The sequence below is a fragment of the Aquarana catesbeiana genome, linkage group LG01 (genome assembly GCF_042186555.1).
Source record: "Aquarana catesbeiana isolate 2022-GZ linkage group LG01, ASM4218655v1, whole genome shotgun sequence".
Classification (NCBI taxonomy): Eukaryota; Metazoa; Chordata; class Amphibia; order Anura; family Ranidae; genus Aquarana; species Aquarana catesbeiana.
Window position 1 is genome coordinate 768,140,864 of NC_133324.1, and position 16,110 is coordinate 768,156,973.

The 16,110-nt window shown below is 42.4% G+C and overlaps 1 protein-coding gene across 3 annotated transcripts in view; it reads right to left on the reverse strand.

Annotated features, from left to right (window-relative positions):
* The window catches only part of NEK1 (NIMA related kinase 1), a 205,843-nt gene that overhangs the window by 132,648 nt on the left and 57,085 nt on the right, over window positions 1-16,110 (reverse strand). For all 3 annotated transcript variants that reach the window (XM_073606279.1, XM_073606287.1, XM_073606272.1), the window contains exons 4-7: window positions 14,495-14,578; window positions 14,345-14,412; window positions 14,173-14,259; window positions 11,600-11,654 (exon numbers count right to left, since the gene is read on the reverse strand). In XM_073606279.1, the coding sequence (XP_073462380.1) occupies window positions 11,600-11,654; window positions 14,173-14,259; window positions 14,345-14,412; window positions 14,495-14,578 (294 nt within the window). The remainder of the gene's footprint in view (window positions 1-11,599; window positions 11,655-14,172; window positions 14,260-14,344; window positions 14,413-14,494; window positions 14,579-16,110) is intronic.

Sequence of the window (16,110 nt, forward strand, 5' to 3'; positions counted from 1 at the left end):
ACTGGCAGCCTTGCCTGTTATCAGGTCTTTTGAAATGGGCTCTGGTGCATTTGGGATCTTAGTCCCAACCTATCTGCCTGATCCCGCCAGGAAGTCAACACTGCACATGGCTAATCACAGATAGTGAGACATTTCCCGATCTGTGCAGCTGCAGATCGGGAAATCTCTCATTGCCTGTGATTAACAGAATTGCAGTGTCGGCTTCCTGGGGGGATCCTGAACACGCCAGAGCCCATTCCTACTTTCCTTACACAGACACAGCAGGTAAGTCGGTTGACATGTGATCAGCTGTGATTGGACATAGCTGATCACATGGTAAAGGGCCGCTGTGATTGGCTCTTTACCCCGATCAGGTGTCTCCAAAAGGACACAGCAGTCATAGGGTGCATAGGGGGCGGGGTTCTAGAAGGATGCACATGGACGACTGTGCTGTAGCCATCTTTTGACTACTATAGCGTAGTCAGAAAGTGGTTAATAAACTCCAGCACCAAAACATTCTACCTTGCTTTTTTTGTTTATGGGGAGGTGAAGAGCAGTATGCCATATTTAACCCTGTCTGTACCATGCTAGCAGCTCTCATCAGTTGGAGAACTAGATTTGAACACTGTCTGTTCTAAGAAAGAGTAAGAAAACTTATAAGCTCCATTGTATACTAATGGGAGGAAGCTCATCCTGTCCTCAACCCTTTTTATTGGGTCTCTCTCTCTCTCTCTCTCTTTAATTAATCAGACTTACGATACATTGGACATAACATTACACAATAGTGGTTGGTCATAGAGATATTGTCAGTTTTTGGCTTGAGTAGATTTCTCAAACAAATGCTGTTTTATACAGTGGGGGTAAATATCATTGTTGTATTGTATTGTTACAGTTTTAAACAGGCTATTGTCTCTATTGATACAGTACACAAGAAAGATTTAGTTGTTTGAGGTTCTTTCAGCTCTCAAACTGAAAGAATGACTGTTAGATTACTGTCAGGTGTTGGCCTGATTAGACAATGGATACGTAGATGCAGTTTTCAACAGTCCATTGTTTCTACAGCTACAGTAAACAGGCATGTTTTCTGTTGTTTGGTAGCTATGGCAAACAGCCTGACACATAAAAGGGGGTGAGTTGGGACACACACACACACACACACACACATCATGCTTTGAAGATCAGAAGCCGCCACTCATGATACAAGAACAGTGCCTGATGCTCCCGAAAAATCGTTGCCAATGGAGATCACAAACATACAGTAACAGAAGATAAGTAACTTTTAAGTGTATTTGTACTGATATAGACTATAGGCTGTTCATTTGATAGGCATTTTGCTTGTTATAGAGATCTGTCAGTCTTGTATTGTATTCCTAAGATTTTAATAGTTTCGTATGTACAGCATCTCTGTATAGTAAAAGCACAATTTACACACTGCAGAAATCTCAGCTTCCTTGCTTATACCACAGAGTAACCTTGCTAGACGCAAGCAAAACAATTGGGGGCTCGTCCGGGATCTGTACTATAGTTCAAGCGAAACAGACCTGTTTTTCTGTAGTGTGTTGTGTAGCTTGTGCTAGGTAAAATGCTGCGTAAGCTGTTTAGGAAAAGCAAGGCTGCAGAGGGTTCTGGTGGCCAGAAGGAAGTGTGCTAAAGAATTTGTGAAGTATGCTTCTCCCTTGAAGCTGACTTGGGGCGATAAAGTCTTAGATCATTTTGTAGATTTTAGCCTTAAGGGGTTGGATTTAAGTAAAAAAGAGAAGAGGACAGTGTCCACAGTGGGTTGGTATTTCCTTAATGCTATTTACACTGAATCACATAGAAGGGAGAAGGCAGAGGCAGAAGTTAAGGTATTAAAAAAACAGCTAGCAGTTGCTTCAGAGTGTGTGCGTTCAACTGCTAGTCAGGCTGATGATTTGCAAGAGCGGTGTGCAGCCCTCATGACCAAATCAATTAATGCCTTAAGGAAAAGGAAGGGCCGTAAACCTGTTGGTAAAGCCAGGGTATGTGCCATTGTCACATCCCAAAATTGGGATTGTGAGGATGTGCTCTCCTCAAATGATAGTGAGGATGAGGAGATAGAGTTTGATATTTCGCATGATGATCTGCTAGTGCGAAGGAAAAAGTATGCCAGACCTCTCATTACTAAGCATAGGAAACGGCAACATGATAGAGAGGATATGGCAGATGGGGAGGTGCATTATCGCAACCCCAGAGATGATGAATTTGAAGAAGTACGGGAGTTTACACAAACTGAACTCCATGAGCTGGCAAAACAATACAAACAAAGGCCTGGGGAGCCCCTACTGACCTGGCTCCTACGCTTATGGGATGAAGGGGCAGACAGTGTTGTTTTGTCAGGTAAGGAAGCAGTGACTATGGGACTGTTAACCCATGATCCACAATTGCATCAGGCAATGCGAAAAGCCCGAGAGTTTAGCGTGAATTTTTCACTGTTAGACCTCGTGAGAGATGGAATAGTACGAGTATACGCTAGTCCTGCTGACCTGGAATATACCTACTCATGGAGAGGGTATTTCCAGGTTACATGAGATGGGTTGTATAACCGGATTAAATACATTTCCAGAATGGATGGGTCCAGATATGGAACCCTTTACGTCTGCTCTGCGCTCTAAGCTGATGAAGTCTGTGCCATTTAATCTCAGGGCTCCATTATTGTCCTTGTTGGGAGGCCTGGGATTAAACAGCAAGAATCATGAAGCCACAAGCTTTTAAGCCAGTTGGGGGAGCTAGAGGAGATGAAAACAAAACCTGTCAGGGCAGTAGATAAGGTCAAGGCCAAACAGGAAGAATACAAGCAGAAAAGAACAGAGAAGAAAGGGAATGGGGTAGAGAAGACAGGAGGTGAAGAGAAAACCAGGCTAGTTATTTCTAGGAAACAAATGTGGGTGGACCTATTAAAGGCAGGAGTACCTAAAGATGAGATAGAAGGGATTTCTACTGCAGAAATGCTGAAGAAGTGGAAACATTTAGTAGGGAAAACTGTCAGGGTTAGAAACACTACTCCTAGTGAAGAGAACAACAGCCTGGACTTAAAGAAAACAGAACAGACCCCTCCTGTTAGCCCCAAACCAATTCCCAAAACTGAACATGAACCCAAATCCCTTTATCCTGGGGAGAAGTTAGAGAGAATCAGAAAAGGGGATTGGGAGGTTTCTTATCCTTTATGAAGGGAAGGTGAGTCTCCTGTAATAGCCGTGAGGGCAGTGACAGCAGGAGACCGACGCCCATATGCACCTGTCACTGTATGGTGGGGGAAGTCATCTTCTCCTACACATGTAATGGCTTTAGTTGATAGCAGAGCCGAAGTTACATTTTTGCAAGGAAATCCTTCCCATCACAAAGGAGAATTGATTTATGTAGAAGGTTTGGGAGGACAAACTACACCAGCTATTGGCAAGGGATCAGGATTTATGACAAATGTTTTGGTATCAGAGTTACCCGAAAATATTCTTGGGATGGATGTATTTCAGGGTCAGTCAATTCAGACTGAAAGAGGTACATTCACATTCGGGTATCCTGATAAAGCGTATCGGATTAGGGCGGTGAAGGCTGTGGTCAGAGGTCATGCAAAATGGACCCCTGTCTACATTCCTCCACCAGAGAAGCCAGTCTGTCTCAAGCAGTACAGACTTCCTGGAGGCCACAAAGAAATTGGGGAGACTATTCAAGAACTGTTGAGAGTAGGGATCCTTAGACCTGCTGTAAGTCCTTTCTCCTCTCCGGTGTTCCCAGTAAAAAAACCTGATGGGACATATAGAATGACTGTGGATTACAGAGGTCTAAACAAAGTGGCACCTCCATTGAAGTCAGCTGTACCAGATATGATCTAAATTGTTGAGAAAATTGCTAAAAATGCAGGAGAATATCATGCTGTGAAAGACCTGGCTAATGCTTTCTTTTCAATTTTAATAGATCCAGAGTGTCAAGACCAGTTTGCTATGGTGTGGGACGGCCAACCAGTACACATTCACTGTCCTTCCGCAAGGCTATCTTCATTCTCCAACGATTTGTCATGGACTGATTGCCCGAGATTTAAGTACCCTGAATTTGAAAGTTGCTGTGTTCCACTACATTGATGACATCATGATCTCTGGAACAAAAGAAGATGTAACTGAAGCACTGCACCTGCTGATAGAGCACATGGAGAACAGAGGGTGGGCTATCAACAGAGACAAAGTCCAAGGACCTGCCACAGAAGTGAAATTCCTGGGAATGATGTGGACTGGGCCGCAGAGGGAAATTCCAGAGACAGTTGTGAAAACTATCCAGGCTCTGTCGCCCCCTACTACCAAAATGGAGGCACAGAAGTTCATTGGAGTTGTGGGGTTCTGGAGATCGTTCATCCCACATCTTGGACTGATTCTGAGGACTATATATAATGTCACCAGAAAAAAAAGACTGAGTTCTCATAGGGTTCAGAGCAGCGGACTGCATTCCTGGCTGCTAAAGAAGCCATTTTGCAGCATCAGGGATTAGGACCTGTGAGACAAGGAGTACCATTTCAGCTGGATGTAGTGGAGCAGAATTGTACCATATCTTGGAGTCTGTGGCAGCCAAATGAAAAGAAAGGACAGAGCAATACCCATTGGATTTTGGTCCAAACAACTGACAGGGGCACAGAAGAGATACACGCCCCTAGAGAAGTACCTGTTTGGGACCTACACAGCACTTCAACATGTAGAGACCATTACAGGAAAGGACACAGTCACCATCCATACTGCATTGCCAATAGTAGGATGGGTGAGAGATAATGGACTGACCACTAGGGCAGCTGTAGCCCAGAACCAGACACTGATGAAATGGAAGTGGTACCTTCAAGAAAGAGGGGGTATTGCAGCTGGGGATGTTAGAGACATTTCAAAACAGTTGGCTGGGCTTGTCACTTTTACCAGCACCCGGCCAGAAGAAGAAATTCCTGTGCTGCAGTCATCCCCCATTCAAGAGGCTCCACCCTTTGAGTCTGTCAGAAGACATGAAGGAGTCAGCGTGGTTCACTGATAGTTCAGCCATAGTCACCTCGTCTGGACGTAAATGGACAGCAGCAGCCTACAACCCAAGTACAGACACAGTCCTGCAGAAGACGGGAATTGGAGGGTCCAGTCAGTATGCAGAGCTGAAAGCTGTGGTGATGACTCTTCAGGAGGATCCTTCTTCCCATGTCACTATCTACACTGACAGCTGGGCGGTTTTTAAAGGACTGACAACTTGGATGCCCACGTGGAAGTCCAATGAATGGATGATTCATGGAAAGGTGGTGTGGGGAGGCAAGGAAGTCTGGGACTACATCTGGAAGGAAGCTCACTCCCGCACCATAAAAGTGGGGCACGTTGATGCACATGTGCCCCTAGTCCCAGACTTTGAGAACTATAAACAGAGTTGCAGATGAAATCGGCAAAGTGAAAGCAGTTGTGCCAATTGATCCTGTCTTGATGAACTTGGCCAACTGGGCCCACAAGCAATCTGGATATTTGGGGCAGAAAGCAACATATGAATGGGCACAGCAGAGAGGATTGCCTACATCCATGGACATGATAAAGACTGTAATAGGGAACTGTACAGTGTGTGGAGAAGTGCGACAATGGCCATTGCAAAAGTACTCCACCGGGTTGATTAAGAGGGGGGAGAGGCCTGCAGAGATCTGGCAGATTGACTTCATCGGTCTCCTGCCCCGGGGAAACAATGGACTGAGATATTGTTGCACTGCAGTGGACACCTATTCAGGACTTATGCTTGTTCATCCTTGCAAACGTGCAGATCAAGCCGCAACGCTTCAACTGCTCCAGAAACTTGTTGCTTATGGCTGTCCCAAACAAGTCCAAAGTGATGACGGCTCACACTTCACCGGATCAACAGTACAGCAGTGGGCCAAAGATTCTGGAGTGTACTGGTTGTGCCACATCCCATACCATCCATAGGCAGCTGGTTTGATTGAAAGATACAACGGCGCAATTGAAGGACCAGATACGCAAACTTACACCCACACATACACTAAGGGGGTGGGATCGGGTCCTCACACAGGCAGTCATTTTGTTAAATTCTAGGCCAATAGCCAAAAGCACACCATATGAGAGGATGGTAGGGGCTGGGGCACAGATTCCACAGCTGGAGTGCAGAGTTCAGTATTTATGTAAGGTTCCTGAAAGAACAGGGCTTTACTGACACCATGTTACTGCTTCCCATGACATATAAACCAAGAGTGACGTATCTGAAGCTGAAGCCTATCTAGGAATGAGAGGGAATTTGGCAGGAAGGTTTGAAGTTACATTTGCATTGACAGATGAGCTTCAAGACAGTGGCTGGGACTCTGACTGGTTAGTGGATACTTCCCAGCAAGAGTGGAAAGTGAGGCTACATAACAGCAAACCTTACAAAATAAACAGCAGTGATCTTCTGGGAAATATCAGTATATTTCCTCTCCTCCCTAATGATGTTCTTTGGGAGGGTCAGAAGTGGGTACAGGCAGGGGGCAAAGTGTTAGTCAGATATCCAGGCAAGAAGCCATTTAGAGGAGAGATTTTAGCTGAAGGGCCTGGATCTACTGTTTATGTATTATTAGAAGGAACAGATAATCCGCTTTGTTTTCCACTCCACAGGCTGTCTTCGATTTGATCCATAGGAAGACCAGAGAAAAGTGGTTACATGATGGAAAGAATAACGGAAGATCGCAAGAGCTGTGGAGAGCAAGGCCTTTGATGTATTACAAGCCTCGACTTGTTTCTAAAGAACTTTAGAATGGACTTTCTAATTAACTTTTTAGTTAAAGACTGAAACACCTTCTCAGTGACAGAAAAGGGAGGTGTTGCATTCAAGGAATATTAATGTTTAGAATGAGTTTAGTAATTTAGAGATTTTGTGTGTAGTCTGAGAAAAAAAAATCTAGGGCGGAATGTGTTGCGTTTGTTACAATATGATTTTTTTAAATTAATCAGACTTAGGATACATGGGACATAACATTACACAATAGTGGTTGGTCATAGAGATATTGTCAGTTTTTGGCTTGAGTAGATTTCTCAAACAAATGCTGTTTTATAAAATAAATATATGTGCATGCGCTAAAGGCTACAAATACGTGAACAAAGAATATAATAAATCTATACAATATTGAAAATTACAAACAGTGTCAAACGCCTGTGAAGAAAGTGACTAAAATCCACAATTGAATATATGAATAAATGGTAACAAGCAACATGCAAAAAAAAAAAAATGTGAGAAAGAAAAGAAAAAAATCCTTTAAATAATTAACAAAAATATATAAGTGCTACTTGATAAATAAAGTGTCCGAAACCAATTCATACAAATGAATATATCTCAGTCCAAACCATTCACAAGAGTATATAAATCAAAGTGCACAATAGTGTCCAAACAAATAGCAGGCATTCCTCATGCTTGTATTTATGAAAAAGTGCTAAATATTCCTCATGCTCTTCTTAAGAGATGTGCACGTTATGGCATGCTGCAGTGCTCTCCAGTGACCCCCAATGGATAATGCGCTCACCTTAGAGCGTGTGTTCCAGATGTGTATTTTTTAGGTTATAGAATTATTGAATTTTTATATATAAATTTTTTTTTTTTTTTTGTATCAATTTTCTATATTTATTTCAAATATTTTTTTATATATTTATTTTAATATTTTTATTTAAACACATATCTGTGAGTTTCCTATTACAGAGCAATAAAGGTTACAGGTCCCTTTAAGGGTTTTATAGGCTTCCACAATGATGATTGTGCTGTATTACTGATGCGAGAAACATACTTAATTCTCAGTATGATTTTAAACAAAATTTTTTATATATATTTTTTATTGTTATATATTATGCCATTAGATTAGTACATTTGTAGTTTTTTGATGTTCCATATATTAATCGCTAGTGCAATTACCATTATTTGTGGTGTGCGATGTGGTGTCTACTCTGATGTGTGGCTCTGTCCTGGATTAGGATTATACTTATGCAGATAGGGTTAACACCGCTTACTATAGCTTTTCATTTCCTGCTTTTTCCTAAATATCAAGGCCGGCATACAGCGTCATTTGCTGTTGTTTTTACATAGCTGGAGCCTAACACTAGGATGTCAGCGATCCCAGGCAAAATGGCCGCTGTTGGAGCCGAACACTAGGATGTCAGCGGTCCCAGGCAAAATGGCCGCTGTGATAGTATAAATTACACATAGAGCGCCCGTCCTATTAGATCCCCCAGATGAAGGCACGTATACCCTGTGCCGAAGACGCGTAGGGGAAGGGCAGGACGGAGCTTTCTACACACAGACAGGCAGAGGATTGTACACCGCACCGCACACCACAGGATTCATCTGTATTGCATACTTTGGATAGGATGGTGCACTGACGCACCCAAGCATTGTGAGTACCCTCCTGGAGGGATTGTTTTTATGGCTTTTCAAATAAATTCCTGGCGGTATTATGCTATGAGTCTCCTTTCTTTTATATGTGTCACCATTTGAGCGTGGTACAGATCATCACCAGCAGACCCTGTATGAGCCCTGGAGTGGCTCTAATGCGTGTTTTGACACTGTTTAGCCACTGTGTCACACGCTCTAAGGTGAGCGCATTATCCATTGGGGGTCACTGGAGAGCACTGCAGCATGCCATAACGTGCACATCTCTTAAGAAGAGCATGAGGAATATTTAGCACTTTTTCATAAATACAAGCATGAGGAATGCCTGCTATTTGTTTGGACACTATTGTGCACTTTGATTTATATACTCTTGTGAATGGTTTGGACTGAGATATATTCATTTGTATGAATTGGTTTCGGACACTTTATTTATCAAGTAGCACTTATATATTTTTGTTAATTATTTAAAAGATTTTTTTCTTTTCTTTCTCACATTTTTTTTTTTTTTGCATGTTGCTTGTTACCATTTATTCATATATTCAATTGTGGATTTTAGTCACTTTCTTCACAGGCGTTTGACACTGTTTGTAATTTTCAATATTTTATAGATTTATTATATTCTTTGTTCACGTATTTATAGCCTTTAGCGCATGCACATATATTTATTTTATTTTGGCATATACACGGTATGGAACGTGGTTAGTGTGTGCAGCTGAATTAGGTTCATTTATTCACATTGGAGGCATTAACCCATTTGTGGCTCACAAGATTTTAGCACTATTTTTTGAAATGCTGTTTTATACAATGGGGGTAAATATCATTGTTGTATTGTATTGTTACAGTTTTAAACAGGCTATTGTCTCTATTGATACAGTACACAAGAAAGATTTAGTTGTTTGAGGTCCTTTCAGCTCTCAAACTGAAAGAATGACTGTTAGATTACTGTCAGGTGTTGGCCTGATTAGACAATGGATATGTAGATGCAGTTTTCAACAGTCCATTGTTTCTACAGATACAGTAAACAGGCATGTTTCCTGTTGTTTGGTAGCTATGGCAAACAGCCTGACACATAAAAGGGGGTGAGTAGGGACACACACACCATCAAGCTTTGAAGATCAGAAGCCGCCACTCATGATACAAGAACAGTGCCTGATGCTCCCGAAAAATCGTTGCCAATGGAGAACACACAGTAACAGAAGATAAGTACATTTTAAGTGTATTTGTACTGATATAGACTATAGGCTGTTCATTTGATAGGCATTTTGCTTGTTATAGAGTTCTGTCAGTCTTGTATTGTATTCCTAAGATTTTAATAGTTTTGTATGTACAGCATCTCTGTATAGTAAAAGCACAATTTACACACTGCAGAAATCTCAGCTTCCTTGCTTATACCACAGAGTAACCTTGCTAGATAGACACAAGCAAAACAATATATATATATATATATATATATATATATATATATATATATATATATATATATATATATATATATATATATATATATATATATATACACATATATATATATATATATATACACATACATACACATACACACACACACATAATTATATATATATACACATACATACACACACACTATATATATATATATAAATAAATGTATACGTGTGTATATACATATATACACACACACACACACACACATACACACACACAAAAACTTTAATGGCATCCCAGTCTTATGCCCCGTACACACCTTGTTGTCGGAAATTCAGACCGTGTGTAGGCTCCATCACACATTTTCCATCGGATTTTCCGACACACAAAGTTTAAGAGCAGGATATAAAATTTTCCGACAACAAAATCCGTTGTCGGAAATTCCGATCGTGTGTACACAAATCCGACGGACAAAGTGCCATGCATGCTCAGAATAAATAAAGAGATGAAAGCTATTGGCCACTGCCCCGTTTATAGTCCCGACGTACGTGTTTTACGTCACTGCGTTTAGAAAGATCGGATTTTCCGACAACTTTGTTTGACCGTGTGTATGCAAGACAAGTTTGAGCCAACAGCCGTCGGAAAAAATCCTAGGATTTTGTTGTCGGAATGTCCGAACAAAGTCCAACCGTGTGTACGGGGCATTAGTCCGTGGGGTTTGATATGGAGGTGTCCCACCTTTTGCAGTTAGAACAGCTTCTAATCTTCTGAGAAGGCTGTCCACAAGGTTTAGGGAGTATGGCTATGGGAATGTTTGACCGTTCTTCCAGAAGCGCATTTGTGAGGTCAGGCACTGATATGGACGAGAAGGCCTGACTCACAGTCTCCGCTCTAATTCATCCCAAAGGTGTTCTATCAGGTTGAAGTCTGGACTCTGTGCAGGCCAGTCAAGTGCCTCCTCCCCGAACATGCTCATCCATGTCTTTATGGACCTTGCTTTGTGCACTGGTGCGCAGTCATGTTGGAACAGGAAGGGGCCATCCCCAAACTGTTCTCACAAAGTTGGGAACATGAAATTGTCCAAAATGTCTTGGTATGCTGACACCGTTAAGAGTTCACTAGAACTAAGGGGCCAAGCCCAACCCCTGAAGAACAACCCCACACCATAATCCCCCCTCCACCAAATGATTTGGAACAGTGTACAAAGCAAGGTCTATAAACACATGGATGAGCGAGTTTGGGGTGGAGGAACTTGACTGGCCTGCACAGAGTGCTGACCTTAACCTGATAGAACACCTTTGGGATGAATTAGAGCGGAGACTGCGCGGAGACTGCGAGCCAGGCCTTCTCGTCCACAATAATGCCTGACTGGAAGAATGATCAAACATTCCCATAGACACTCCTAAACCTTGTGGACAGCCTTCCCAGAAGAGTTGAAGCTGGTATAGCGGCATAAGGTAGGCCAACTCAATATTGAACCCTACAGACTAAGACTGGGAGGCCCTTAAAGTTCATGTGCGTGTAGAGGCAGGTGTCCCAATACTTTTGGTAATATAGCGTATGTATATATATTCATTTTTTATTAGGTATGCTCTATGCACAGTATACAGTCACAGTAGTTTTGTTGAAGTAGGAATTCTGATGTGTCTATCCAAAGACTGGTATTCATGAAAGATATAAATCTGCACTTTATTAGGAGCTTTTAAGTGACCATGTAAACTCCATAACATTATATAAACAAAAATAAACACAGGACCTTTACATTAAAATCAGAGAGTAACAACAGTGTCTGGTTCTGCTCCAGGATATAGAAGACACATTTGATTCAGTTGAATCCACTCACCGCATGTTTGAGAGTGCACATTTCATAAAGGACACAGCCCAAAGCCCAAATGTCACTGCATGAGAAAACCACAATGAATAAAGTGTAGACACAAAGACAAACTGACATCATAACAAATGCAAACACCATTTCAGCAAGATCAGGTGATCTATAGATAAAACTCCCCCTCCCCATTTTAAATAGAGCAGGATACAGTTAAAGATCCTTTTTTTTTTTTTTTTTTTTTTTTGGCCATCTGTGTATCTATGGGAAAATTTCACTTCCTGTCCTGTAGAGGAAATCTCTCTGAAGCAAGAACCATATGTTACAATCTGATTGTACAAGCATGCAGTGCAAGGGCCTGTCTGATTGGATACAAATTGAATGAATAGTTTAGGCAGGTCATCACATTACATAGATTTGGTAAACTTGAAGTTGACACAGTTGGCACAGGATAAAGTGGGAACATTTTCCCACTTTTCCTATTCTGCTGACAACTAAAAATATGGGATTTTCCCTCACTTTCAGTAACAATGGTTATCAGGACAAACAAACAGGGTAAATCCCCTTAGCTGAGACACAGCAATAAAACTGGACTGTACAAGGATTCCCCAAGCACGTTATCCACACCTACAAATAAAAAAAAAAGTTTTCACACTTTAAAATAACTAAACAGAATAGATATTTGGCCTCCTGCACATGGGCATTTACCACATACACCAGATTCCAGCAGCAGTAATCAGAGGATTCTTGCAGCTGGAATGACAGGTGCATGTGAATAGTGGTGGCTGTTCAGCCTTTAGGCCCCTTTCACACAGAGCGCCCGATGTTAGCGCTAAAGTGCAGCTCATTTTAGTGGCGCTTTTAAAGCCAAAAAACGTTTTAAGGCGCTTTGAAATCGCTGCTCATTCATTACAATGGGCAGGGAGCGCTCCCAATCTGCCCCTAAGATGCTGCTTGCAGGACTTTTTATAATGACCCACAAGTGCACCGCCCGAGTGTGAAAAGTCACACTGCAAAACAGAAGGTGATTTTCAGGCGCTTAGCAAAGACTGTTTCCAGCACTAAAGCGCCTGCAAATTGCCCCAGTGTGAAAGGGGTCTTATAAAAGGAGTGACAGGCTGACAGTAATGGCCACAGTTTGCATGTAGCCACACACCAAGCAGTTACCTGTGGTCAATTAAGGATGTCCAAGCCTGGACGCAGTCAGATAAGTCCAGGCTCAGACATCTGGTCCTAATCATAGGTAACCCTGTGGTGTGTGTCTCCATGTGAACAGTGACGTGGTGTGTGTCTCCATGTGAACAGTGACAGCCTGTCATTTTGTACAGGCTGAGTGACTACTGTAATTCACATCACCTGTCATTCCAACTACAAGAATATGCAGATTTTTGCAGCTGGAATGTGGTGCATATAGGTAAACGTCTGTGTGAAGGAGACTCTTAGTATTAGTTATTTAGTTGGCATCTGATCTTTTTCTTTTACAAATAGTGTACACAGGGTAAATGTATCACAGTTAAACTGTTGGTTAAAGGGGTTGTAAACCCTTGTGTTTTTTCACCATAATGCATTAAAGTGAAAAAACTTCTGACACTGACCGGTCCCCCAGTTTTACTCACCTGAGCCCGTTCAATCCCTCGACGGAGACACGCTCACCTTCTCTGCCCGGGGTTCTCGGCTCTTGATTGGATAGATTGATAGCAGCGCAGCCATTGGCTCCCGCTGCTGTCAATTAAATCCAATAACGCGGGCGCGGGGGGTGGGGCCTAGTCCAGCATTCTGTGTCTATGCATGCAAATGCTGGACTCGGGAGCGCATCTGCAAGTTAACCCCCAGGAAGAGCGCCGCCGGGGGACCCAGAAGAGGAGATTCAGGGCCACACTGTGCAAAACGAACTGCACAGTGGAGGAAAGTATATATTATTTTTAAATAATGTATCCTGTTCCCTTAAAGCATGTTATACAGCACAGTGCTTGTGCTGTGTAATTTGGCCCCCCCGTATCACCTAAAAAACCTGTCTGATCCAGCCTGGTTCTGCCCTCCCCTCTGTAAACTGACCACGGTATTTCATGGCTGCTGAACTCTAACACCGAGGTCAGTTTACGTGCCTCAATCATCCACAGCTCTGCCCTCTTGTGTCTGTGTCCTCCTCCTCTCCCCTCTGCCTGTCAGCTCTGTCCACTCCACGATCCTCACCTCCTGGTGCAATCAAATCTATACTATGATCATGCCATTCCCTCTGTTATACAACGCTAGGTGTCCCTGTGCCTGTGCGGTATAAATAAAATGCAGATTATACCGTATATCAGAGTGGCTCCCGGTGCTCACGTGACTCCTCGGATCTCTCTCCTTGCTGGCTGACATCAGCAGCAGTGCTCGGCCCCGCCCACTATAGCTGTCAGCCGGAGAGAGCCGAGGAGTCACATGAGCGCCGGGAGCCGCTCTGATATACGGTATAATGGGCTTTTTTTTTTTTTTTTTCACAGCACAGGGACACATCGCATTATAGAACAGAGGATGGCATGATTATAACACTACAATTTCTTTCATTACCAAACTTGTTAAATATAAAAATAAAATAGCACATTACACACCTTTTGTTGTTGTAGGGTCGGTTCTCACAAATCTCAGGGGACAGGTAGTAAGGAGTTCCTATACAAGTTCGAGCCAGCTCTACGGTGCTGTAGAACAAAAAAGCAACATCTATAATAAAAAGGTGCCAGGCAAAAAGTTCTTACCAATGTACTAAAAAGCTTCTGTACATACCTGCTTAATACTCTGGCTATTCCAAAATCTCCCAATTGTATGGTCCCACTTTTTGTCAAAAATATATTCTAAAATAGACACAGGTAACAGACGTCATAAAAACATACACGTATCACAATCCTGAGAAGCTCAATCAGTTTTCAGTGTTACCTGTGACTTAATATCTCTATGAAGAATTTTCCTATCATGGACATGTTTTAGAGCCAAACACAACTGAACAAACCAGTCCAGGATCTATGAGAAAGAAACCAAATCATTACATTACAAACCACAAAAGTTCTATACTGGAATTTAAATGTGGATATTTACAAAATCTTGATTAGCATATTGAAGGGGAAAATCAGATCTCTCTACACATGGCTAGAGTTTGATCTTTAAAAACTAAAATTAAGGATATATACACAGACACCATTGTTGACCATCTAGAACATAGCAAAACATCTTGCATAATTCAGCAGCACAGAGAAGGCAAGAATGAGTACAGCTAAAGGGATAGCGGAGGTGTCATTTTTGTAAAAGCACTAGCAACAGCTAAAGCAGGGATTCAATATAGAGCCAGGCAAGTAAATACCCACGCCCCCCACCCCCCATCTCTGTTGCCCCCCCCAAAGCCCCCCACCCACAACCTCTCCTCTACCTCCCCACACAGCGATACCAGGGTTGCCAACCACCACTAAATTCAAGGACAGTTTGTAAAATCCATGATTTTTACATCTGTCCATAAATGTTTGTTACGGACTCAGATTTTACAAACTGTCCCTGAATTTAGGCTAGGTTTACACTACTGTGGGTGGTTGTGGGTGTGGAAATCGCAGCTGTTCCAGCACCCGCAACCAAAATACACTGTTAATTACAGACACGCAGAGCTGCTAGTCATTCTTAAATGGCACCCCCACGCATCTAAAAATGCATTACCTTTTCAGGTGTGAAAAGCGCCATTTGACTTCCTGGCCCCTGTGGTTCAAAAATGGTGAAGGAACCTTTTTCCTGTCTGAAACGCAGACCTAACAGCCCATTCAAATGAATGGGCTGCCGTGCCCGAGCAAATGTGGCCCAAGACAATTCCTCTTCTTCTGGGGCCCGGGAAGGTCAAAAAAAGGTTGGAAAACCATGATCTAGTAGCAACATTTCCAGATCAGTACAAAAGGGTGATGTTGATTCACTTTCCAAAGGTGAAAAGAGGGAATCAAAAAATGTAAAGCGGGAAAAAAGAGTGGTGTCACCTGCCTCGTACAGTGTGTCAGGGGTGTGTAAACTAAATTAAAGCTGAACTCCAGCCTTACCTTTATTCTTGGACAGCTGTACAGGCTTCTCTCCTTGTAATAAAATTGCTAGCTTTGACTTCAGTGCACACTGTACACTTCCCACCCAACTTGCTCCTGGTTTCCCCTTTCATTCAATGGATTTCAGTTCTTTCAACCACATAGGATGAGCATCACATGTGGGCATTGCATAGGATAATCTGCATGTAAAAGCAGCCCGCCTAACACTCCTCAAGGTGTTTTGAATTTGCATAACTCCTCCCAAGAACCAATCCACAGATTGCATTAAATATGAGGGGTCTTGAGAGAAGTACTAAACTAGGGTGTTATGACCATGTACATCACCCTGACAGCCCCTCCAACCAGCCATGACTTGTCTGCAATGCAATAGGAGCACAGAGACCAAGTGATGACATCACTGAGTCTAAATGGAGATACATAATTAAAATGGCAAGGTTGAACATTTCATTAGGCCAGTTATAGGTTGTGGCGGTTTCCCTGTTT